Source organism: Aptenodytes patagonicus, chromosome 2 (assembly GCF_965638725.1).
Source record: "Aptenodytes patagonicus chromosome 2, bAptPat1.pri.cur, whole genome shotgun sequence".
In the NCBI taxonomy this organism is placed as follows: domain Eukaryota; kingdom Metazoa; phylum Chordata; class Aves; order Sphenisciformes; family Spheniscidae; genus Aptenodytes; species Aptenodytes patagonicus.
In genome coordinates, this window is record NC_134950.1 from 98,747,830 (window position 1) to 98,775,790 (window position 27,961).

Here is a 27,961-nt window from a genome sequence, read left to right on the forward strand (position 1 = left end):
TTATGAAGCAAGCGATAAAATTGTCTTATAGTTCTTAACTCTGACCTGTTCCAGTGAAAAGCTGCCAAGCAGAATTATGTCATCCTGAACATCTCTCTCAAACTGTTCGATATATGAAGGAATCACTTCATCTTCAAGCTCCCTGTGAAGGTCACGTGCCTTACTGGAGCTGACAGGCATCATGGAGTCTGGAAAATCTTCACTGGCGACACAGGCTGCTTGAAGCAAAAGTGGCAGATTATCTCTTAGCAAATGGGAGTTCATTCACTGGTTTAGTACCTTCTCAGTTAACATGTTTGGCCCACCAACATTTTAAGACAACAATTCACGCTGTAAAATGAACACTAATAAATAACAGCAGTAGAACAACTGGTGGGTTCCAAGTGCCATTACCAGGAAAACTCTCAAGAGCAGCATCTGCACACAGGGACAAATTTAGCATGTGCAGCTTGTTCCTTAAATAATTTTTAAAAGGAGTGCTCTGCATTTCCCCAGTGACCGCTCCCCTGTAAATCTTAAAGGAATTGAGATTTGGAACGACTTTGGCTTTCACTCCTGAGGAAGAGGAGGAATAACTGCATTTGAAAGGGAGTTTTAGGCGAACCACACCAAGCATTTCATCTTCCTCCCACTCACCCAGGAGGATCAGATTCCTCCCCCAGGTGTGTGCACACAGCTCCTGCCTAATTAATTGGGTCCAGTTTTGCTCTCACCCACATCATTCCCCTGATTTCACTGTGGTGACGTATGTAGAACCAAAGGGTACATGCTGCACATAAATAAAAATAAATCGTATTCATAAAGTCAACCTTGAAGAGAAGCTGTTTCCTTTTTTCAGTTTAATTCATCATGCTACATAAAAAATAGATCTACTCATTGATATCTGCTACAGTACTAATACTAAGTTTGGGTCATAAATAATAAAGACTACTATTTTTGCTCATTTCTCCACATTAGGATCACTAAGAAATGACAGATACCAGGTTGTCCACACTGACTATCTTTCTGGCCTCATATTTCTGTGTGCAAGTGCATGTTTTTATAGTTCTCTGTGCCTTTCTCTGCAAGAAACTGCCATATCTAGTTATTTGTTTTTCTCTTTGTCCATCCTAAAGCAGTTAAAAGATTTTTTTTTCTCACTCCTCTTTGAAGTCTCTCATTTTCTAATGAAGACCAGAAAAGGAAAGATAAAACTAAGACTATTAAAATTTTCAGTTGTGCTCACTACTCATTGTTTAATGACTTTAATTGTTGAGCCTCCGAGTACTTAAATCACCTCAGTGCCACCAACACACAGGAAGTAGGGTGGGTTTTTTATTTAATTACAACAGGATACAATTCAAAATCATGTTGGGGGAAGTGTACAGATATAAACAACCCAAACCATTACCTTAGGGTACACAATCTCTTCATGTAGCATCTTACAAGCCTAATGAAAAGTGATTTGACCTACAACTATTAACTGCAAAAACAAAACAATATTTACATTTAAATTTACTGTAACATTAAGGGTTTGGCTAGGAGAGAGAAAATCCAGAAAGCACTGGAAAAGGAAACATTGCCAACAGCAGAAGACGCAGCATCGCTTGCTCCCCTCGATGCTGTGTTTTACTCAACGGGCCATATGCTCAGCTGTTATAAATCAGCTGCTTTAATGCTTTCACAGGAGCATCCTGGGAAGACTGTACATTCCTATCTCAGGATCCTCTGGATGTAGAGAGATTGTCCTTATATATCAAAAAAGGAAAAAAAAACATTCGGTTCACAAAGACAACCATGCAGTGATTCATCAAAAAATCCTTTTTCCTTTTTGCTATTGTTCTTTTTGTGAGGAATCGTATCAAGTGAACTCAGTTTTGGTGGAAGACACTGGGCTCATTAGCACATCTTGTGGAAAAAGAGCAAAAGAAGAGAGAGAACATTTTCAAAATCCTTTTCAAGGGAAATAACTACTAAAAATAGAGATAAATTACAATTCAGATTTGAAAAATATTTGATGGAAAGATACATATGCTCATTTAAGCACATAGAAAAAATGTTCATTTGCCTGAGCTGGAAATGGGGAGAGAACGAGGTTGTTCAGCTGGTCTATTCCTTCCACGCTGGCTTTGCAAAGAGACCTCTGAAACTCGGTCACCATCAGGTTGCTCCTTGTCTGAACTGACCCACAGGTTACAGGCTTGAGCTGCTGCCACGGAGCAATGCTTGACCAAAACAAAGCTTCCACCTCCTTGCTGTACAGAAGTAGCCATGGTGTTAAAAATGTTACTTTGTACACATGGGACGAAATGGCTGAAAATTTATGAGGAAATTCATTGATAGATTGATAAACTAATTAAAACTCGGCTGCTTCAAGTTGTTAGCATTTGCGTCAAACTTTTCATTGCCTCGGCTGTACTTAACACTGCGAGTCATACTTTCCACATAGTTTAAATCACTACTTCTCCTTAGCACAGGCTGTATTTGCAGATGCTGTTCTGTAATTAAAACAGTCTCTCCGGTATTAGCTTGGCTGCTTGTAACTTCATTTACTCCTGCATTTGTCCATCAGATAGCAGTGGTTTATATACTGAGATGAGAATTTAAATGGTAGGTTCACCAGCAGACTACACCTGAGCATGGGTTTGAATGTATAAAGCAGCTATAAACTCCACATGGAAAATGCATTTTGGCTGTCTGGTTCTAGAAGACTCTGTGTATAAATCGTAGCTTAAAAAGTACATCACCAAAGGCTCATGCATCAGTTTCAAACAACTAAAATGCTGCAAAACACTGCACTTAAATTTTTAGGTTGTTGCCAAAGAATAACATAATAGAAAATATTTTTTATGGTATTCACCTAGCATCATTTTAGATGCACATGGATCACAATCTTACATTGTTCGAGACATTTTATCCCTAGATAAAAAATATACAGTCTACAGCTTTCTCTAAAAAACAAACCACCAATGTTGCCTTTTAAGTTGCCTTATAATATGAACTAACACGTACCATAAGAGTCACCAACAGGTTACTCAGCAAGAAAATGCTTTAAATATAAAATTATATAAATTCTGAGCCGTGTTCTTTCCTTTCCTTTGGGGATCATCTATTAATTAGGACTGTATGACTACGTGATTTTTCAGCTCAGTGGTCAAATGAAGAAAAGAAGCAGTTCTGTAAGAGTGGAACCAAATGAATCCTAGTTTTCTATGGATTTTCTGATGTCTAATAAGGGTCAAACTCCCGTATTATCTTTTCCCTCAGTGGAGACATTGATAATGCTTGTCTGCTCTGCTCAGCTGCCCACTTCCATAAAACTGGTAAGGAAGTCAGACCTGTGAGACTTGCTCTCTGTTAAAAAAAAGGGTTTGGAAGTGAACAACAGATTAAAAAATTGGGAGGGAAAAACACAGACAGGCAGAAGTAAATACAGCCTGATATATGCACACAGAGGTGGAGATGGCACAAGCCTCACTTCCTCAGGAAAATCTTGCTCTTTTCTGAATTTTATTCACCCAAGCCAAGAAAAGTAAAAAATTCAGCTAGGACGGGGCACAATATTCACCCACAAGACTAGCTTGGATACCCACTATGGCACTTCTAAGAAATAAAAGCACTGAGGCACCGCTCGAAACACGAGACAGCAGCAGGCTGCAGCGTCTCCCCCACTCACTGCCTTCATGCCTACACGGGGGGCTATGACGTGCTCCTGGAGTGCGAGACACGCGTGTTAATGCATTTGCTTGCCCTTGAATTGAATCGGTGAGCTGGCAGCTCAGCAACCTTGGCAGCCTCAGCGCAAGATCACCGTCCACAGAGCACACCGTGTACGTTCAGATGGCTTTGGATGGATGAGAGATTTGAATCTGTCTCACACCCCACGTAGCCAAACAGTAATAAGAGCATTTTGCCTCTCATGGTGGTTTGATAAAACTAGTTGGAGAAAAAGACATTTTTAGTTCAAACATACCAGGTAAGTTTAAATTATAAACATTTGAGGAGATCAGTGAAACCTTATTTCTCTCTAAATATGCTATTTGCTATTATCCTCTGTAAAGCATCTCTTCATCTTAACAATATTCATTAATGCTATTTGTAATATAATATAAAGTTTTAGGGCACCTAGCTGAAGGAGAGACTAACCACCGATGTATGGGGAAGGCTTCCCCTTCGCTTCCTAGTTCCCTTGCTTAAAAGTGGACAAATACACACGGTGCAATTCAGCTCACTTACCTTTAGCCATGCAAAAAAGCAATGGTCAAGTCTAAGTCAGCTGTCCAAGACCCTTCTAGAGCCAAAGGAAAGAGAAGAACTGCTTCCAGGGCACAATTTGTCTCATCAGCTAAGAGGTGTCTGCGTGAGGTGGGCTGAACCACTGCCCGGAGGTGCTTCTCTCCCCCTCTCCCACCACTTTGGGGGAGCCCCAGAAGCTAACTTTCAGAAAGCTAATGGAAAGGGTGCTGGACCCCACCCTGGGGCAGCCTGTAAAATGACATCAGGACATTTTCCTTAATCATACAGGGTTATTTTGATGATAAAGTTATTGAAGAATATGAAACGCTATAAATATTGGTAGACTGGGACCACATAAGTACCACAGAGAGATACCCCATGTCAATCTTTCCTATAGAAATAATGTTGACTTCACAGCCAAACTTGTTTTTATTTTGATCTATGTTGTTGCAGGATAAAAGCAACAATCAACCTGCGGCACTGCTATAATCTTTCTCAGTAATGTGGAGCTCTACATTAACATGCAACAATAGAGAGCTTGCTAATAATTTGTTAAAGGTTTTTGCTTAAACTATCTGCATGAATTTAGCTGTGATGGTTGTACTTTCTTTTTCTTGCATTTAAAATGAGACAAAATGGGTTTCAAAGATGTTACTGATATGCCCAGTGCCAGTTCAAGGATTTTGCAACCCTAGGCAAATGAAAATGTTTGCCTCTTCTAGAACAAAGTTGCTCACAAACTAAATAGTCATAAAACATGTTGCAACTCCTGGAGCTCCAGTGCCGTAGGCAACCGCCTGCTCTGTCTCTCTGACAGAGTAGGTCTTGTGAATAACTGAAATATAACAGGAAACCTCATACAGATACAAAGAACAGAAAATACTTTTGCACAAAAGGCCTCTGCTGAAAAAGGAGGGGGGATACCCAAAAATATGAGGGCAGCCCTGAGCCGGCGCTTGTTCATATGTCACTTCTCCTAGGATGAACCAGAGGAGAGCAGCAGACATGCACCTTGTGTAAAGGCTGTGGTGGTAACGGTCTCATCAATCAACTGGGTGTTAAATAATGCCTGTAAAAGTAAGTGAAGCCAAAGTAAGGCTGTTGGCTTGAGGTGAAGAAATCTCTTCTCCTACACTTCATTGTTTTTACTGTAGGTGGAACACCAATTTGTATTCTCTAACAAAGCCACAGAAAACATTTTCTTACTCACCTGGTAGTGTAAATCCTTACGTTGATAACCTCAAACACTGTGTGACGTGACCCATACATCTGACAAATGGCCCACCCGTTTATGAGCTTAAATAAGGATTTAGATTTCTAGCTTTGAGCACATAAACAATATTTCCAGTCTTCTTTCATAAGAGTGGAATTCAACATGCAATGAAGCAGCCTAGAGAAAGCACGCCACTTAAGTTACACTTAAAACCACATAAACATGACTCAAAACAAAAAAATTTGGGGAAAAAGATCTTAGAGGCTCCCATTAAAATCAATGTCCCTTTTGTTTCTGAGTTCAAGGGGATAGATTACCCATTCTCCTCCCCACAACCAGAGTCAAGAGTTCTATTTTTCTTTATGCAAACGATTTTGTTATTTACCTTGGAAGTCCAGCATCTTGTTTTCTTCATCTAGAAGCTTCATCAGTTTACTGTACAGGATTTGCTCATCAAATTTCACAGGATCTTAAAAAAACAACAGCGAAACATCTATTGTTTCTTCCAGTAGTATTTCAGGAAACACTATTTTAAACTATAAATAAAGATATAAAAATACAAAAGTTAAGAAACCATTTGACACTTAAAAATAGTTTTCATAGTGCTAGTTTCATAGCAGAGGTGACTGTCATTTTCTTCTGAGTTCTGAAAGACAGTTTAAAATAAAAAAATATAATCGTATACTTTTAAATAGTGAACAATATTATAGCTTGATCTGAACTGAAACTGGTTTACTAATTCTGCCAATAGACTAGTTAAAATGATTATTTATATTCAAATTGCCAGATGAATTCTATTTGACTCTTAATAAAAATCAAAGTACCTAATTTCTTTTCTAATGTGATTTTGGATCTTTATCAGAAATTTTACCTTGCTGTCCATAATACTAACATGTTATCTAATATGAGTAGTCATTACAGCACACTATGAATTTTGATTTTGTGGCTGGTCAGTCATTCAAATTCCCAGTAACGTGCAGACTTTAAACAGGAGTAAGAGACACACACACGTACCTTTTTCCATGAGACCTAAAAAATTACTTCAAGTGTCTATATTCAAGGGATAAATGACCAGTTGAGACTGTCTTCTCTCCAGATCTCCCAGACCCTGGCTTCTCTAAGTTGGTAGAAGACAGATGGTAGAACACCAAAGAAATTCATACAAGGTAGGTGAATTGAAGTACAGCTACAAGCGACCTTGGGTGGCTCTTTTTAAGTGCCCAATAAAATCAAAGAATAAATTTTCTTTACCATGAAATTTCAGAGCCAAGTTTTTCAGTTACACTGAGTTTTTCAGTTACATTTGCTTGGGGGAAGCAAATCCATAGCGGGGTGTTGTTTGTTCCCAGGGCATTATCAACTCAGATGAATTTCCACAACAAACTTAATTTATCAAATATAGAAAAGATAATTGCTAATATCTTCATTTTCACAGAATAACCCATTAAAGAATCCCATATGATGAACACATTAAAATGATAGTTAACTTTGTGTAATAGAATTAGTGGCTGAAGATTTGCTTTTCACTAGCTATTCTCTTTGGGCATTGGTCCTGACTTGCTTAAGTCATAAGAAGAGCGTAACTTTAAAGTGTGCCCCGATTTCTTCACCTTGTTCTGCTTTGGTCTCTTGTTAGTGACAAGCTGCTAGCTGGAAAGAGGAGGTAAATGAATATGGTTTCCAATCAGGGGATGGCCATGCAGGACCAGACTTCAGTTCTGACTGTCCTTTTAATTCCGTCCACTACATACAAATGTAGTTCCACTTATTTAACACTTCTGCAAGGAAAAGGAAACCAGACAATGAGCCTGGTTTGTGAGTATCACCAAATCAGACTGGTTGAGATGGGAAGGGATTTCTGGAGGTCAGCTGGTCCAGCCCCCCCTGCTCAAACAGGGCCACCTAGAGTCAAGTTGCCCAGGACCATGTCCAGATGGCTTTTGAATATCTCCAAGGTGGAAGACTTGCTCTTGGTAGAGGTGTTGGTAAACATAGCATTATAACTGCTCTGCAGATGTCAATGCAACCAACCTGAGGCCAGTACCATTGCTAAAAGACCTTTATCAAACAACTGTTACCCCAACCTTTGTGTGACATTTTTGCTGTGGAGAAAAAGGAGGAATGCCAAAGGACAGCTGTTTACACATGGATCTCGGGTCTAGACTGATATGCAAGTGCCTAAAATCACCTCTCCACTCCCACCCCCGGAACTGGACAGACTTTCTCAGAGCTTTCATCCGTTCCAAATTAAAAAAAAATAAAAAAATAAAAAAAATTAAGTGTGTATCACTCAGCCTCCTCAACACAGGCAAGAGAACACTTTCTTCTGATGAAAACTGTACTTCCATGTATCCCTTATGTAACCACTCTATCCATACATGTTTTTAGGCACACACAATTACAGAAATCTAATCTGCTTTTTATTCTCTGGTTATGAAGCAGATCATGACTCATGAAGCCTATTCATAAGATGAACCAAGGCCATACCAACAAGAAAAAAAATAAAAAAATCTTTCATTTAAAAACTCTGAGCCAGAAGTTGACTTCCAAGGTATTACATTGCTGTCTTATACAATGAATGGTGAAATTATAGGGGTTAGATGTAATTCGCCCTTGATAAACCTTGATTTTTTTCACCAGTACACAGAAATTCAAGTTACTGATGTGTATTAGAGCCTGCTTTTCTCAGTCACGCAAGTTTTTGCCTCAAAAGTTTAAACCTCTATATCTACTCAAAGTTTCTCATGAATTTCAGAGATGACCTACTTTGAGACCCTTTATAGTAGACAAATTTTTTAAGGTTTGACTACAACTGCATGTCTAGAGAGTCTCTGCAGTACAAATAAGCACAAGGTTTAAAAAAGCGAAGGGCTAAGAAGGTAACACAGAAGAACTGGGTCTTGCGTGCTATCGGGTTGTTAGTGCTTAACAACAGGAGCTGGGCCAAAGCATTCAGTGCATAGCTAAGCACTTCATTACCATGATGATGTTCTTACTTGAGTCCATGCAAATTCAGGCAGGCCCTTTCCCACCCTTTTTTATCTAAAAGCCATGACAGGGAAGGAGAATTTCCTCCGCTAGACAATACCTCCTGGTTAATCTCTCTCATACTTATGCATAACTTCTGTTCTCCCAGCTCTGCAGAGTCACACCCTCCCACTCCTCCCTATCGCCCACAGACAGCAAAGCTAAACATCTCAGCTAAATTGGCAAAAAGAAAACCAAAAAAGCCTTCTTGCGTGCTAGGAAATTTTACAGACTCCGGGGTTTCCTTCTGTTAGGCCAACACACTTTCAGCTCAGTAATAAAATCGTTCTCCAAGAAGGACTTTGGAAGCAGGCTTGCAAAAAAGCTACAGCTTAGTACTCAGTTCTGGACTAACTTCGTTAATTAAAGAGAACATGGTGTAGACAATGTTCTCAGAGCATGCTTCATTCTGCTACGGTAGCGGAGTGAATACAGCACAGCCTCACTTTTACCCATCCATTAACTCACTGTCCTTGATCAAAGACTTTGTATACTGCCTATCGTGTTCAGAGCAGTTAAGGCTTATAATTTAAATTGTAAACCTCAATATTTAAATAGAACTGCATATGTGATCTTTGTCACCTCATTTTCATGAATGGAAAAGAATATACTGACACTAAAATTACATACTTAATTCTGCCTCACCTTCTTCACTGACCTCCATCCCACACTGCCTTGGGTTTATTTCCTCATCCATCAACGGGTCAAAGTAATTTCTGCTGTATTCATTTCCTGTGGAAAGCACATGAAGTAAGGGTCAGCGATTATTAGAAGCACATGAACCAAAATGTTAATTTTGAAATCGACACCAGCAAGCAAAGGGGCATTTTTTGCTACTTTATAAGCTTAATTTTTTTAACAAGTCCTCTAAGCCTACTAGTACTGCAATTATCATCTTGTGAAAGGTCAGAAAAGGTAATTCTGGAAACAAGTGCACTTTATGTTACTTTTGCTCAGGAACTAATGAGAAAAATTCTCAAATTTAGATGATGGAAAGATAAGAAAAATTTAAAAAATCCAGTATCCCCAACATAAGCCAATTATTCTTGAAATACATTGTACACATTCAACACAAGTGAATTGCCCGTGCTGCAGAGGAATTTGTGTTTCACAGATGACCCCTCCAATTTCAACAGTTTTAAATTTCACCACTGAGGTTTCAACGTCTGGTGCATCTTTAATACTGTATTCAACCAGAGAAGTGTTTAATTACAGAGGAGATACTAGAATACTGCCTCATTAATCTGAACAGCAATTATATTCAGTTGGGCTAGGTAACTAATCCAAGATTTTGATGGGATAAAAACACTCATTTTAGCACTTTCCATTTCAACAGCTAGTTTTATCTGCTCTTTAGAAACTAATCAAGTCTACCAAAAAAAAAGTCATTTGTTAGACTTATCAAGGAATAATGCAGCATCTAGCTGCCTAGAGGAACTCCCAGTAAAAGCCAGAAGAATTTTCTCTACACAAGGGAGGAGGGAGGGCTTCTTCTTCAAAGCATGCCCTTCCTTCAGCAAAAGTGCTACACTGTTAAAACCATTCTCACGTTCATTGGGTTTGCAAACAGAGCAAATTATTGCTGAAGAGAGAAAAAGTAAAATAATTAAGCCCATAACAAATTTTAAAATTGCTTGAATAGACATAGTTCTATATCCTGGAAAATACATAAGAGATAAATGTACAAGGGGGTTAATTCATCCAAGATACATTATAGTAGTCTACAGTGTATTTGTTTTAGGATCAAAAATAATCCAAGCAGCAGCTCCTTTTCAGAGACTAAATGAAACTTTGATATGAAACTAGGTTTAATTTATATTTCTGGACTGGCACATTTTGACTGTCAGTCTCTGTTCCTTCAATGTAGTAAGTACAAGAACTGAAAATTTGCTTTACCTTGAGGTCTCAATAAAGAAAAAATAAATGAGTTTCATTTTTGTTACTTTATCTGTCAACAACTACTAGGCTGGTATGAATCTTGGCAGTATGTAATCAAAGTCTTATGTACTGCAATAACAGAGCCATTCTACCTTATTCACTGTAATTGTTTTTCTCTAGCACAAAGCATTGTGATGTTATATGAACACCCCTTCACATGTTGGTAAAATAATTCACCCATGTGCTAAAAAAGAAAATGATGATGCATTTCTTTATTCAATTACCTCATAGCTGTAAATGTAAATTGCTGGAAAGTATGTTGCAACCATACAAGCAATACTCAGCTAGTGCATAGGCTTTTTGCACAGTCTTAATATCACAACAGTTTTTATTGAATTTTAATACCCCATGTTCTGTATCCTGTGGGTCTGGTGTGAAACTCTAAGGAGACGACTTTTGGGCAACTCTTCTGGACAGAATAATTGGCATTTAGGAGGAAGTGTCATGTTATATTTGAGTCTGCGAGGCATGGAAACCATTATTCAAAAACGAGATACGTTGACAAATACTATTAAACAGCTTGCTCTTTGGTCCTCTTTAAAAGAACAACCTCAACCCTTCTTTGAGGAGTATGAAATATTTCATCCGGGGCTTTGGCTCTGTCAGAACCGCACACAGCTGGAGACAGAAAGTTATGCAGAAGTAAAAAGAACAACCAGGTTTGATTTCTCCAGAGCAATGTACACACTTCAAAACCTACATAGGTAGAATGAGTGGTAAATGCAGAATCACCTCCTTACGGTGATTTTATAGATAACAAGCCATTTTAAACTGCAGGACTCCACAGAAGACTTTCAGTGAGGCTTTCTGAAGAGTTGAAGTCACTGCAAACCTTAGATCACTGCTCTTGGGGGTTTTTTTGTAGGTATTTTGGTCTTTTTTCCCCCCCTCAGCTCAACATACACCTTGAGAACTGGTGTGACCAGGAGGTCTGGGCTCTGGGCAGGTACTAAGATTTGTTGGGGGCAGGGGGAGTTGCTTTGGTTTTAAACTACAAAATTATCAATTTTAGTCAACATAACATACTGCCCAAGGCATTTTGCTAATAACATTTTGTGAGCATGTGAACAGATTACTAATCATTTCACATTTGCTTTTGGAAATATTTGAAAGTGTATAACATGTAAATTAACAGTCCACTAAGGAATTCGCATTGCTCTGCTTCGTGGTATAAATACAGTAAAGTAAATGTTAATACAGAGCTTGCTTGCAGGTATTTTGAACAGCAGTGTAGAGCTTGCTGCTTTCAGAAAGCAAGTTACTTTGAATACCTGCTCCTACAAAGACTTGGCCAACTTTAGAAGCTTAAGTCTTTGCTTTGATCCAGAGGTTCATTCAAACCCATTAACTCAATTTGAAACCCTATTCACCCCTCAAAATTGTGTTATTTCATGTGGAAAACACAATAGATAATTCAGGAAATCCCAACTGAAGTGCAAAACCACAGATTATCTATAAATTCAAATAAAAATAGAAAGAGGGGTGTTGGCACAACAGTGACCAGGTGGGAATTTATACAGTTTAATTAAAGCAAGAAGAGTTGCTAATAAAATTAGCATAATCCTTGGATGCAGCCCATGGGACTGCACACGTATTACTAGGACTGGATGAAACTCTAAGATGGCTTTTAAGCTGAGATGTCTGTAGCCAATTATACAGTCTATATCCTGAGAATACCACAGAAATGGCATGACTAAACTGCATTTCTACAACGTCTTCTACTCCACAAAGAGATCAGGTAGCCAGTATCAATATCATATCAAGGGTACAGCATGGAATTTGGATGACAGGCAATTATTCCATTCATATTGCACTATTGATCTAGGTTTTTAGTTTAATGAAAGACTAGACAAAACTGCTGGATTTGTTAAGTGCCTCCTGACCAATGTAAAAATGAAGGCATTATTAATAGCCAGGTGAGCGATTACTAAAAGCTTGAATAAGCATTTACTGGTGCTTGTTTTTAGAGTGATGCTGGGTCTTCAGGATAAAAGCAAAAATTTTGGCATGAGCCAGCTTTCATTAGAAGACAATGCAGATTATGGTCTGAGCAAACTTGCCTTATTAAGTAACAGCTCTCCCTTTTCAGGCAGCAGTGTGGTCAACACGGGTCTCTACCAATGACTTGGTAGAACATTACTGGGCATTACTAAGGCAACTCATAAAAGCTTTTTGCATACAATAGAATAAGACAGACTGAATTTCATCTTTCCAAGATGCCTCTGAGACAGCATTTTGACCCAAAGTGCTTTTGAAACATAGTGATGCAGCTGGGAATGGAAAAGAGTAGTCCTCCTTTCCAGACAGCTGTCTTAAAGCACTGATTTCAGCAGCAACTCCTGTTGGTGAACACCACGGTAAATACTCACTGTCTCCATTCAACAGAATTGAACCTATTTCCCTAGAGATACTTTTCATTTTACTTTGCAGATACGGCCCTTTGGGCAGCCCAAAAGTAAGGTGCTGTGCTAGCATATTTCCCAGTTTCTTTATGAGAAGAGTATGCGACTGCGTGAGCCAAAGTAGTATCCTGGGGTCAGACCACAATCCTGTCAAAGAGAGGTGCCCACCTTAACTTGGCCAGCAAGAACTAAGACTTGGGATCAGGAGGAAGGGGAGAAAAGGGTCCCACCTCCTGCATTTCCAACTGCTTCACTTATTCACCCTTAAAGTCACGGTAGGTCTTGTGAGTAGCACTACCGCTCACCTGTTTTCCTGATTCAGTACCTACATTGACAAAGCTTGATATCTGCAAGTTGCTTCTTTGTAGATACAGACCTTTGCTTCTAATCTGCACTTTGAAAAAAATCTATAAAGAATTATAAAAAAATCATTCAAAACAATTAAAGCATGAGAGGAGAAAGAAGCCTGCCCCCTTAAAAAAAAATCTCACAGAATACAGAAGTGAAGAAAAATAAAAATCATCAACCAAAACTGCATAGGCAGTGAGAGTTCCTGGACAGTGAAAAACTGACTGGATTTCTGGTGAATTTATAGGTTCTTAGTTGATTTAAACAGTGATTTAAAACTGGAAAATAATTTAGGAAAGTTTGAAACTTTCACAAGAAAACGTTTTGAGTTTTTATTCCAAAATTGTGTTGCTAGATTTACCCACATCTAAATGTTATGAAGATGTTAAAACTTTAATTTTGAAGAACATAGTGAATTAATATGTAATCCACAAATAATGTTAACTCTCCATTCTCATTTTGTCAAGGAAAAAAAAAATAGAGAATTATTATGAGTTAACCAGAAGCTATACTTTTAGTTTGGATTTTTAATTGTCATTACTGAACCATGATATCTGTTATGTTTACCACAGCTCGTGGCCATTACAAATGCCTTTAATTAAATTTACATAGGCTGATCAAGGTTACATATAGAAGCTGAATGCTTTAATTAAGACATTACTATTTTAGATTTACATCTAACTATCATCTATAAGTATAGATAAATATTACCTATATTATTTTAGATGTAGTTCTAAAATAAGTTTCCTGGGAAGCACGAAGTTATTCCAGATTATCACCAAATACATGGGGGGGATAGAGTGTTTTACACAGAGCTTCAAATTTTCATGAGTACCAGGCAGAATTCAATGAAAAATTATGCATTAATGGCATCCTCAAACTGAAGAGCATTAAGCAAGTGACTGGACAGTAGACTATATCTTAAAAACACAGCTTATTAAACACTACCATCACCGGGCGACCTCTCAATTTTTAAAAAGTTTTTAAGTTATTGTATGTCATTTTCCTTATCCTCAGTGGAGACCGTAGGTAATGAGTAAACCACGTAACTGTGTCTTATGTTTATACTGCAAGCCTTGAATAAACTCACTTGTCAGCTTTGACAGGATGCTGGCAAAGGGGCCGTTCATGAGCCTGAGCAGCGCAGACCGTGCTGCGCCTTCACCGACACTTGAAAAACACTGCACCGCCCTCACGGCACCCACTTTTCCCCCCCCCCCCACTCTGCTCCTGGAAGTCTTACCACATTTGCTGCTGTTTAAGCAAAGGTACAGCATGGGCATTATTTTTTTTTCCTTTTTTTTTTTTCCCCTGCAGGCAACAGAGGGCACTATGCCAAGGGACACCAGCGTGAGACCTGCTGCATTTCCTGGGGAAACGGTGTTGGTCGAAGGCGTGAGAAAAAGATTTACTGATGATGACGGAGTTCATTTAGGAACGCTATTAGATAATGTGACACATGTCAATGGGGAAAATGGATACCGAGAGCTCCCAGGCTGGCAGGCTTGGCTGGTCCCACACTATTCCGGTGAGGGAACTTCCTGAATTTCGAGGGTCCGACAGCACTATTATGAAGCAAACAATTTCCAAGTGTAATAAATTAGCCTTAAAAATATATATTCAGTCACCTTCTGAAAGAGTATTTCCCAATTATAAAATGCATCCATTCTTCACAATTCTTCTCCCCCTACCTTTCACAAATTCAATTTTAGCACATTACTTAGATGAGTGCTACAGTATCCGTGTTGTTGAAATTGCAAGCAATGGATCACGTTTTGCACACTACATTACACCTTGTGCCATTCTGCTGATTTCAATTGGATTACACCTTGTGTAATTCAACGCAAAATTACTTCCAATGACAACCCTTTTTATTCCTATGCATACATGGTGATCCATCATGCCCTGCATACTGGGTTTGGCATTTCCATTTCAAGCCCCTGTTGGAATCAGAACGCATGGAACCACATACACAGAACTTGAATTATTAGATATAAACTTTGCTATTATTTAAGAAAAAAAGGGTATGGTTTTGGTTCATATTTCTGGTCCCATCCTTATGCAAATCATTTTGTCTAACACAAATAGCCAATGTTGCAAGCTCCCATTTCCTTCACATGCAGCATAAATGGGAGTTTCCAGCAGATGTTTGGTTTTTTCATCTGCGCTTACCATCTTTCCAGTGGGTAACTGGCATCTCTTTGGAATGAAATTAGATCCTGTTCAAAAAGCTTCAGCCTCTAGTTTTCTGCAAACAGACTGAATTTGATGCGCTTGCTGGTATTTTTATCATCAAATTGGTATCCCACATGGTTCCTTCACAAAGCCCTTTTTTTGTCTGCATATTCCCAGGTCAAGGTTCTCGCCCAGTTACGCACTTGAGCAAGAAAGGGCTTACATTGCTCTGCCACAGTTGAATTGCCTTCGGCAGTAACTGTTCTTTAGCAAAGGCTTCTCTCTACTTTGGCTTTTGGTAAGGAGCAGAACTGTTCTATTTTACAGTGGGATTTTCCCCGTAGGACGCATGCAGCACCGTGTTAGGTACATCCAACCGAGCTCTGCAGCTAGGAGGTGGTGCAGCAGCGCGCCACACAGAGACACTATTTTGCTTCCAGAAGCAGTATAGCCATGTTAATGCCACACTGTACCTGGGCTAATTAGAAGAATAGTTTCTGGTCTTCAATCGAAAGAGCTTTCTTTCCCTTCCCCCCCCCCCCCTCTTTTTTTTCCCCCCTCAAATGTTGTTAATCTCTGTGGGCAAATTTATTGGAGCATGATATGAGATGTTAACAGCGCCTGTTGCAGATAAAATGGTAGAATTAATTAGAGCTTTTGATTTTAGGAGATAATCTAGTTTTGAAAAAAGATTTGTGTATTGGGGATGATAGGGGGAAAAAAAAAGAACGCTTCTTGTCATCTGGAGACAATTTTAACTTGAATCATCAACACTTAGGGTCAGACTGCCTCTAGCCTTTGTACAAATGCGCAGGATACAGGAGAACACAATTAGCCTTTCTTTCATCTTCCATGCAAAAGCCAGAGTATCCCAGTCTCCAAAGGTGTCTCTGCAACCACCAGGTGCAAGGCAGGGAGGATGCTCAAAAAGCCCCGTGCCTGGATTCTGTGGCTCACATGCACGGTCGGCACCCCAGAAAGATCACAGTCTAATTTCTTCTGACATATATTCCCTCTGTATGCTTGGGCTGAAAATTTTACCTATCTTGTAGAAATGTGACCAGTGCCATCGCGCAGGGCTCTTCTCAGGATCAGTTGGACTGTGTAGCTCGGTGGCTGTGGTGAACACTGAACAGTACAAACTAGTATAAGCCACTTGCACATTTTCTGATCACAGCAGCTGAGGGCAAAATGTATTGAATGCTAAAGTAGATTAAATTTGCTTTACAGGCCTATGATAAAATGTTAAGTACAGTAGTCCTGTGTTAAGGGATTGCTTGTGACATACATCATCCATCTGAGGTTGAGCAACTGCCCTCATATTCTACCATCAGCCAAAGACGGCGCATTCCTGGAGGTTTGGTGCTTCCATCATGACGGTTTGCTAAAAGCCCTTTGCTGGGCAGAGACTTTACGAAGCCAGCCTGAACATTAGGGCACTCTACAAAGTGTTTTGGGTTTAAACCCCTCTGGAGAAAAGAGAAAAGCCGATATTGGCTTGCCCTGAGATCAGGCACCTGGCAATTGAGAAACAGGTGGACGTAGGTTCCTGTCACGCCAGGTTTGGGTGATCTAAGCCCAAATATTTTTCCCAGGGAAATTTGTCTATTAGACCTCCCATTGGGATGGCCAACATGAAAATTTCTGGTAAATTCAACATTTGCTGAGGGGAGGAAAGGCAGAAGAGTTGTTCGGACTTAGTCATAAGGAAACTCTGAGTACTTTCAGAAACAAATAAATGGCACAGTTTGGCAAAGACAAGGCCACTGCTAGACGACCTTAATTTTGCAAGCAATGTGTGAAAGAAATGAATGTGATAGGAGCAATCAGCGAAGAGTCAGCATAGAATCAAGAAGAGAAAATAGGGTAGAAATCACTGCAACCAATTACCTGGCTGAAAATCAGGAGATTAAGCTGAGTAAATAGTCAGCCAGTTCCCCTGGGTTACTATAACATTTAACAGCAGTACCAGGTCTTCAGCATATAAGAGCAATGATGGGAAGCATACGGCAGAAAGAGTTACTCAGTGGCCTATTCCTGAACGATGGTCTACCGGTGATGATAAAATTTGGAATTTTGTCTATCGTGGGAAATACGACAGTGTGAGACGCAGACTGGCCTAACAAACAGAGCAATGGACTAGGGATCAGAGGTTTTGTTTCTATTTACATCACAGGCCTACAGGGTGACTGCAGATAAGGCCTCATGCTCTGCCTCAGTTTCCCCACAAGCAAAGCACGCGGAAGCCTTGCACTGTGCGTCACAAGAACAGTCCTCACCAATCTGGTTTGAAAAGTGAAAAAGCCTCTGAAAAAAAATACTGGAAAGATTTCATCAGTTTCTTGAAAACAAGAATCAGTTCACAAACTCTTCTTTTGGAGAGAACAGGAGATGTTCTGTTATCTGAGGAAAGGGAATGGAAAAGTCAATATAGCACAAACATACCTGTGAATTAAGCTGTTTGGGGGCAGATACAGGCAAGTTGCAATATCATGGACCTCTGAACTGGCTATTTAATCCCTAAGTGATACGCGTTCTGCAGAGCAGCCTCCTGTGCAGACATAGTCAAATTCCAGGAAAAGGTTTTAAGGCTGTCTTGAACACTCAGCTGACTATTCACACTCCTTCTCAGCATCCTTACTGGGATACACCATGGAGGTGTGTGAGAAGGCATCTCAAAAATAGGTGGAGGTTTTTCTAGAGAACACTTCCCTGCAGCAATTACTGACAGAGGAACAGGCTGTGACACTGTTGCAAGATGGAGGAAACGATAGCAACCCCTGTAGCTATTATTTGTTGCCATTAATGACACGGGTGATGGGTGGAATGATAATGGAAAGGCAATGCCATCTCCATGCCCTCCCTTCAAGTACATAGCCTGAAAATCCAGCCTGATATTTGTTTATATAGTATCTTCAACCTGTAATCTGCTAAATGCTGCGATTAAATAATTGTGCTTAAGGTTATAACTGCTTTTAAATTGTACAGTTTAACACTGAGCATTAGAATTGACAAACGCCATTCTCCATTGAGAGTAAGTAACTGAACCTAAGCCTGGGGGCTGAGAGCTGGCAGAGCACCCAACAGTTGTGGAGGGGAGGAAACCCCAAAAGGAGGAGTATTTTATTGGCATCTGGGGAAGAAAAGGGGAGAAAAGTGAAAGGGAGCGGTGGAGGGGCCTAAAACGTTTATTTTACGCAGGCTGTGCTGTTGTTCTTGGCAGGCATGTCCCTTAAGGTAAGGAAGTTGGGCATGAAGTGGCAAAAGGACCGTCATTTTACTGGCATAGCAAAGTTTGGGGCAACAAGCCATGCCGGCATGTGTGTAGGCACCCCCTCCTAGAGAAACAGCTTCCAGTGTGGGGTGCAAGTCGTGCCTCCTAGGGAAATAAAAGGAGACTTCTGTGCTAAAAATCTCTCTTGTGAACAGCACAGTGGCTCCTGAGAGCTGAGGGGCAGGAGAGGAAGCTGTGGAAGAGTTTCCCCTGTGCTATAGGATAGTCGTAGCTTTCAACACCACGTGTGTTTTTGCTATGAGCTGAAATGACAGCAGCTATGCAAAGTGGCTATGAACATGGAGCAAAGCAAAGGAAGGAAGGCTCAAGGAACTGATCCCCGTGGGCTCTGGTGGTCCCAAACCACAACAGATTGCCACAAGAAGGCATAAGCTACCTGTAGACCTAGTCTTCACCAAGGACTGTGAAATACAACCATTTATACATTACTAAATTCGTGTGATACTGCACTTACTTATGAAGTTGGCTTTTCCCTTTCCCTCTTTAATGAAGTATTGTCAACTTGGGAATGGGGAAAATTAACTTGTGAGATACCAGAAGGTTTAGTCCAATTTTTTCCCAGGTTTCTGGACAGGCTTGAAGCTGTTGTTTTATTAGCAGCCCTTGATAAATTTGAACTGGCCCCTGTGATTGCCAAACAAGTCCTCACATAGGTTAGACTAAGAATAATTTAATGCAAGGTTGGACCAGATGATCTCTAGAGGTCTCCTCCAATCTAGGCTTTTTTATGATGGCATAAATGGATTATTATTTTTTTTAATAGCCGCATGACTTAGAGGCAGAGCTACGTGAATAACTAATCTTTTGGTTAACTGGATGAACAGAAGGTCTAGGAGGGAGACACAGTGTTGGGAAACAAAATTTTCCAACTCTCAGCAAGCTTTCCTCTCCCATTACAGAAACACTTAACAGTGTAGCAAGGCACTGCATTCCAGGCGAAATGTAACAATTTCTACTCTTTTCACAAATATTATATTCAGTTAGGGTTTTCTGAACAAAATGCTACTTAGGATGAAAAATCAAAATGTTTAAAAACACATTTCAGGCTTTTGAAAAAATGTGTTGTTTTCTTGAGGGAACTATTCATGAATTTCTGAAGAGGCGACTGAAAGCATGGATAGTCTCCAGCGAGCCCGACTTCATTTTTTGCCAGATAGACTACTTCATTAAAAAACAATCAATCCCTTTGTCTGCTTAATCACTGTTCTGACAGGCTGCAAAGGAAAGACGAAGAATTCCTGCTCCGTGCGGCGCTACACAGAGTCACATGAAGGCTAAATGGAAAGCCAAACCTAATTTTGCAAGAGGCCATTAGGAGCCGTGGGCTCTCCACTCCCACAAGGATAAAATCTTAACACAACAAGGTCCAGAGTTTTAAAAGCGAATGCCTGAAGTTCTGCTCACCAGCCTGCACTTACCCATTTAAATACCTGGGCTGGCATGCAAGGGTACTTAGCAAGCAGCATTGCTGCTTGCGAGTTAATGGGAAATGCTGGGTGATCAGGACTTTTCAAAGTCATACCAGTTCCTTTGGTACCTTGGGAGGTCTCAGACCTTGGATGCACGTAGTCCACTTGAAGTTAATGAGACCACATAGTCCAGTAAGGTAAATTTTTTTTATGGGTATTTAGGGAAGATTTTGAGTCTGACTTCAGGCATTTTTGCTTTTACGTTAAATATTGGCCCAAGAGTTTCCTCATATAGCTCACAAGAGGCCTTTAAATTCTTTTCCTCACCTTCTTCCTCACTGGATTACTAAGTAAAAATAACCATTGGTTGTAACATTCAGCAGTAATAGTAATTCAAAATGGAGTAATTAAACAATAGGTTAAAAGATATCAAACCTCTGCAAAAGGAAAACTGACATCAGTAAAGATCCTTATAGTCTGTTTGAATGAACCTAAATAGTAAACAGAGATTGCTTCCTGAGGCAGTGTCTCTTTTGGGTGCTGCATCAAAAAGCCAGGATCGCTCCTCCTGGACAAGCTGAGCGAACAGGACTCTGCTCCAAGTATCTGAGCAACACTGGCTGAAAAAAATAATGAAACATGAAGTAGAGGCAAGATGCTGATTGACTGAGGGCATATGGGAGACCTGAGAACAACAATCAATCATGGATCTGTAAGCTGTTTAAAACTACTCAATGCTTGGGAGCCAGCGAGGGAGCAGCATCTGTGCGCTCGGACCAGCTGCGGTGCCTCCGAAACCCAACCCGACACAAATTACGGGGAAGCGCTGCCATGAGAGCCTGCCCCCTGCACTCCCCCCGCCCCCCCGCTGGTGGGGAGCACCGCGCAACCTGCACCCCCTGTTACGGGGAGTGACCCGAGCACGGAGATGGAGCCCGGGTCTCTAAATATTTAGACAGCCGATGTTTTTGGCAGTATTTTGGGTTTCCCATCCAGGCTTTGCAGGGGTGCCTGTTTGGACAGGTTAGGATGGGAACGCCCGGCACAGGCCACAGTGCATGCAGGTTGGATGGGGAACACAACCACTGTTGCTGCGTTTGAGGCTAATCAGGTTTGATGTCTCACCTCTTGGTTCAGCATGGGCTTGCAGCCTGAGTTTTTGTTGGTGAGCTGCAAGGGTGCTATCTGGCTTGTCATGTCTAATAACTTTCTCTTCTGAAGGCTGATATGCTGAAAGATCTGTGCTGCTGATGTTAAAAGCTGGATTTTCAATGCCTTCTGTTGCTGCTCTCTCTTCTTTTACTACAGAAAACAAGGAGGTCAGAAGAGCACGTTATAGCAAAATGTATTTCAATGACAAGCAGAAAATTCCTTCTAGTAATTCCTTTGCTGAAAGACTCAAGTGTATCGTCCTCAAATGTCGCCAAAACAGAATTAGGTTAAAATTAACTCTAAAAAAAAAAAAAAAGAATAAATGATTAAAATAATTACAAATTGCACCCTGACAAGCAAGAGCAAAATTTCGCCCACAGCCATTTGTCTGTAATTAGTTAATTAATCCTTACACAAATTATGAGCAATAACTCATCAAGCAAGGCTCACCCATCAGAAATTCAGCCGACTTGGATTTCTTCTGCTTAGTTTGCTTCAGAGCCTTCTGCTGGAACTTCTGGAGGGAAATTGTTAAATGAATAAATTAGCTAAAGAACGAAGATCATCCTTTATGATCCACAACTAACACAGTATTTTAAATATGGGATGGCACTGAAATGTCATTTAATTTACATCTCTGCTAAAGGGGTCAAACACTAATTGAACAACAGAAGTGGAAGAATTAAATAAAATAGGAGAAGAAAAGTTAAAACAAATGCCAAATGAAGGTCACATTAAAATACTTTGCTTTTTCCCAATTTTAATTAATGCAAAGAAACCTCAACAAATGAAGAACATTATAAGACTTGTCCTTACAGTATGCATTCAACAGCAACTGCTTTATTTCACTTGCAGAACTGCAGCACTTCATTTAGAAAAGTTTGGTTATGCAGCATATTTATAGACAGACTACCCTGACATCCCCCGTTCTCTTGTTTTCTAGGTCCACTTACATAACCAGTGTATTTATTCATCACAGAGCAGCTAAAAATGAACGAGCTCTACCGTTTCGTACGAGGCAATAAAATAAAAATAACTCCAAAACAATTTACGACGAGATGTCACAAAAGAGAGATCACGGTCCAGGGGAGAGGGGAAGCAGGAATCATTACAATGATGAAAAGTTCATTTAATATTAGAGAGATGTCAACAACAGTTACAGTGAAAACAAATAGCAGGAGATCTTGGAGGACCTAAACTCTGACAAGTTCCACATTAATTCCTGTGGAGAAGCAAGACTCAAAAAAAATGCAGTCACATTACTACCATCAGGAAGGCCCAAGTGCTAAACACCGTCTTTGTATAATACCTTGAGCGGCACTAGCAAGAGTCACATGAGGGCTGGTGCATGGCTACAGACCCTTATAATAGATGCTAACAGTCAAAGCAGGCAGAGATTACCTAAAACAAAGCACATCTGGGAGTATTAATCAAAGCCAAAACCAACGTAAGAAAACAGTTCAGACCCATTTATTTTCGAACGTCACATGGCAGTTTCCAAAAACAGCATTATTTTTTCAAGCCAGTTGCTTAATTGTCCAGTGATAAAGACCACTCCTGGCAACATAGCTCCTGGAAACTGTCAATACAAAAGGATTAATTACAAGAATCATTGAAAAATTGCAATTTTTACAGCATCCATCTTTCCCATTTGATTGTGGGTGTCAATTTCCAGTAAAAAAAGCAACGCTTGCAGCAGACACAATCAATAAATCTGTCAAAAATAACTGAACCATAGCACTGACAGATTAATACAGATATTAATATCTTCATATATATACACATGTATATATGCATACGTGCCTATATCTGAATCTGAAAATAGTGGACTGTCTCTAAATTAAGACTACTACCCTACTAAAAAGCGAATATGTGTAAAAAAGACTAGACACATTCTGGAAACTACAATAAATAAATACTATAACAGAATTAATTCCTACAAGCCACATGCAGCACAACTGAAGTTAATGATAATTTTGACAGGAGTTCAATAGGTTCAGAAATGCACCCTACTGCTTCTGATTTTTTCCCAACTGAAAAATCTGTCAAAAATACATATTAGCTCAGTTAGTATCTTTAGAATTATATCACTTTTGCAATATTAAAGTATTGCTGCATTCCTGTATACCATAAAATTTTAATCGAGTCAGTTTTTAAGATTCCAGCAGTATTTGTAACACTGCTGTGTGATAATTACTCTTATTATACTGCATATAATCACCACACAAAAGCTTAAACTTCATGTTAACAGCTAAAGAAAACAACATCTAGACAAAAATTCTGGGACAAATTTTCAACTGGTGTAAATCAGTATACATCCGTAACTTTGACAGAATTAAGATGATCTGCATTACATTCTATGTGTTCCTTCTGCATGTCAGATTTCCCCAGCAAAACCAATTGCAGGCTATGTTGGCCATAGTCAACTTTCAATTGTTATAGTCTGTAAAATGCATAAGCTCCTTCCACAGCAGGAAGAAAAAAAATGTATTCCTCCTCTCCTGTACCTAATAAAGATACATAGTGGGTTTTGATGTTTTGATGTTTGTGTGTGTGTGTTTGGGGATTTTTTTTGTTTGGAGTTTTTTGGGTTTTTTTAAAGTATTCAGTATAGTTAGCACCAAATTTTGTTTTTTCAGGGACACAATAGACTACGTTCTTTAGCACTTCACTCACTAAATCGCAAATTAGTATTTTTACGTAGTTAATGTACAGGCTTGAGACTCCTACTTACTCACAAAGAACTTCAGAAGAAATTATGCCCTTGTCCCTTAATGTGATCAGGTGCTTTTCATGAGTTTGTATTTTTAGAATGAAAGCAACACCTGATTTTCAACAGCAGAGAGAAATTCTTCCAGTGTTACTTCTCAACATAACAGAATAACAGTATTTCGGTGGTGGCCTTTGTGTAGTCAACACATGTTCTTGTCACTTTGTGCTTCAGAGGAAATTAGAAGACATTTTCCTTTCATAGATATCTCCAGCCAATTTCCTCATCCTTCTCTCTTTTACACATGAGCACCTTTAAGTAGTGTAAATTACACTCTCCCCCCCCCTTCATTTTAGGTTTCCTTCCCCAGCCCCCTTACCTTTATGATACTTTGCCTTCTCATCAGAGAATAGGCAGGAAATTATCCAGTGGCATTTTATATTCATTTTATCGTTAGTCACTACTAGTTAATTTATGTATTTATGCAAATTTATGTCTAAAGCAATTGTTCTTTAATCAGTTCACATGTACCTGCAAAACTTAGGTTTCCAATAGCAAATTGAATAAAAGTCTTTCAGTGACCACCTGCCATATTTGCAGGCAAAGTCCGGTTGTGTGAGCATACCTAGACAAATGCACATGAACACACATCCATACAGAAAGCCGCCATTCTAATTATAGAACATTATCCAAAAATAAACAGAAAAAAACATTCCTACAAAAAAGCGAAGTCACACAACTTGAGGCCAGAGCCTCAAGTGATACAAAGGCTGTGCTGCTTTACACCTGTAGTGGAGGTGGTCCAACTTGCATCCACAAACAATACACATCAGACCTGTCCACCAGCACATAGAAAGGGGATGTCCTTTGCCAGCAAAGTCAAGTTTAAAGGGTGATACTGCTGCTGATGGCAATTCATCATATCTCAAAGCTCCACCAGAGTTGGTGAAAAACAAAAAGTCTTGCCTTTTAACTTTTTTTTTTTAAAAATGCATTTTTACCTTGAGTGTGTTGCATTACAGCAAAGACAACGGGAGTTAGAAGTGTCTGAGCACAGCGCAGACTAATCACCACGTCATTCAAAAAGTGACCTAAATCTTTAAATGACTTTTTGCATGCCATCATCATTAAAACGCAATGCCTGCTTTCCGATACCAATTGAAACAAAGGAAAACCAGGAGTACCAAGACCCACTGTACTCGAGTCTGCGGGAGAGCAGCGAGCGCCGCAATAGCAGCAGCAGCAGCAACAGCAAGGGAAAAAACCCTCATTTATAACCAGTGACAACTAAAACCTATGAAGTTTTTAAAAGAATGTGATTGTTGTCAAAAGGAATTGGGTACAACAATGCTGCGTTCAGCTCTGGTTCCACTCAAAGCCGTGGCTGAGGGGCTCTGGGAAAGCTGCTGGAAGGCTGGTGGGCACAGACCAGCAAGAAAGTGAATTTTGCATACTGTACGGATCATCGCTCAGTTCAGGGCAGTCATATTGAATCTGTGATCAACCAATTGTGCTTCATGAAACCGTCAGCCCTCATTTATGTCTAGCTGTTTTCTTCTGTCCTGCTGTAAACAAGCTCTGCTCTGAGCTGTCTCCCTACCCTTATCTGCTTACGAAGATCACACAGACAGACCTCATCAGCAGCCTTAGAGTTAAAGTTAAAGTTACTGCTTCCAGACAGCAGTCCCCATGCAAGCTGGAAGTCAAAAAGAAGACCAACTTTGGAATGACAGAGTTTTAGTTCCTTTTAGGAAATGCATACCTTAGATTCATACACATACTGGCATGTTATGTCTCTTTCATGAAATTAAATTAGGTGTTCCTAATATGAACAACTGTTTCTAACATCAGCAAACTAGCTCAGCAGATTCATCCATGGTTTTGTTTGTGGGTTGGTTGTTGGTTTTTTGGTTTTTTTTTCCTTTGGGGCCTTGTTTGAATACAGCCAAAAGAGAAGTAGCTGGAAATATTGTCAATCTGGTAGGGCTCCAAGAACCTAATAATGACTGAAATGCTCTAAGGAGTGTAATGATGGTAAACAGGAACAGGTATGTTGGCTTCTGTTCTCATTCACTTCAGCGAGAGCATTAGCCTTTCAACACAAAGCAGAGCACAGTTTTCAAAGAATGATCCTCTCGCATAAAAAGGGATGGAGCCTTACTAAAAACATATTCCTCTGTGAAAGCACACACAAATGCGTTAGTTGGTATTTACAGCATTTAATTCTTGCAACCAGCTGCTAAGTCCCTGTTAAGGCTTTCCTTTATGCAGCTGGAGCTGGAACCTTTTCCCTTCTCCTAGCCTATTTGTCTATTTAAGGGGTGGCAGCCAAAGAGAAACAGCTTGTAATTTGCACCTGTCTGCTTTAAGCGCTCCATGTTAGATTTTGCAGAGAGCAAACTCTTCATTGCTAATGAGAATGATGCTTAGTAGGGTCAAATATTTTTTAGCTGACTCCGCAGCAATTAAAAAATAAATAAATAAAAACCCACTTCATTTAAGCCTGTTCTAGCTAGAGAACAAGGCTAAAGGAAAAGCCTTGTCAAAAAAGAGCAGCTCAGTGTGTAGGTGGAAGATGTGTCTAGTCTAATATAATACTGGGCACAGCTAGGCACAACTGAATTTGTACACTGCCCATGCAGGAGCACACAGGAAAGCTTTTGACTCTTCCCCCTATAAAATTCAGAACTGTTTCAGAAAACAACCTGCGCTGCCTTTGGAGGACTCAGAGTATGCTTCGCTACCTACAGGGACAGGCCCATGAGAAAACTGTTCTCTCAGAATTAAAAAGAAATGCATGCTTCACTCCTGATCCAGAGGTGTGCAAGCATTACCATGCAGAGGTGCACTAGCTGGAGTGTAAAGCAGTGAAGGTGTACCTCAAGCGAATAACCCACGTGTGATCTTTCAGCCTTACATAAACTACCTTATGGCATGTTTGCTTCTTGCTAGAAAACAAACATTGGCACTTTCAGTCAACTGTGGTATCATTTAAAGAAATAACAATTACACTGGCTTATTAGTTTAGTTACTAAGTACTCGTCTTTTTCTTGCTTGCTCTTAAAATAGAAAAGCCCTCAAAAACTTAAGCTACAGAGCTGATGACAAGAACAAAAATGCTGGGAGGGAAAAAAATAGACAGGAAATAAAATGAAGTAAAACATACAATTTATTAAAGAAAACATTGGTGTTGCATTTTTATTTCATAAATTGTCCCCATTTGTACTTCCTGTTTAAACAATAACATGATGATGGGTTAAATGAAGTTGAGATTGTCACAAACATGGCCTCAGTAGTAATTAATGTAGTTTAATATGGTTGTTGGCACACATCTCACGTGACAGATAATGTTCCAACATGTCACTGATAGGACCTTTCAGCACAGCTTTAGGAGATCTACCAGGCATTGCCGAGGTTGGTTAGGTCAAAGGGTTGAACCATGTGTAATTCAGAACAGAGGAGGTCCCACGGTCACTCCACAAAAACAATTACACTACTTATTTCACTCCATCCCTTGCCCGAAATTCACAAGCCTCACAGTTTCAGCACAGTCAATCTCGCTCTGCCCTGGGGCTATGAGCCACATGAAAATATGTGGTGCTGTGTTTATAAATCTAATCAAAAATAGAAACAGTAGACAAGCACAATGAGGTCCTACTATGGATCATGGGAATTCTCTAAATTCTGAAGGCACTTTTGTTTAACTTCTGTGGGCCTTCTCCTACCATTACATTGTCTGGTACTCTCGTTAATCATCCCCTTGACTTGTCAATGATATAAAGGAGCCTACGCGTCTGCTGACTTCCCTCCCATCACACTACAAATAATATTATGAAATAGCAATGCTAGGAATAGCCCTTTTAATTTTTCTGTTTTAAAGCGTGTTTTTTCTTCACTTACCTCTTTCTCCATGCCAGCCTGCCCTTTCTCAGACCTGCAGCACAAAACACTTCCTCCTGCAACAAAAGAGAGGGAGCACATCTGAATTTTCAGTCTGCATACAGTCATTAACATCCTTAGGTTTAACATGCAGACTTGCAGAGCACCAGCCTAGAAACCTGCCAGGATGGGAGGTCT

General features: G+C 39.8%; 1 protein-coding gene across 1 annotated transcript; it reads right to left on the minus strand.

Moving 5' to 3' along the window:
- LOC143157279 (orofacial cleft 1 candidate gene 1 protein homolog) lies at nt 1-27,796 on the minus strand. The gene is made up of 6 exons (XM_076332099.1): nt 27,785-27,796; nt 21,625-21,691; nt 21,148-21,324; nt 9,101-9,187; nt 5,814-5,897; nt 1-215 (listed from the first exon to the last, which is right to left on the minus strand). Exons 1-6 carry the CDS (start codon nt 27,794-27,796, stop codon nt 1-3), a joined length of 642 nt encoding a protein of 213 aa, XP_076188214.1.
- Nucleotides 27,797-27,961: the final 165 nt, after the last annotated feature.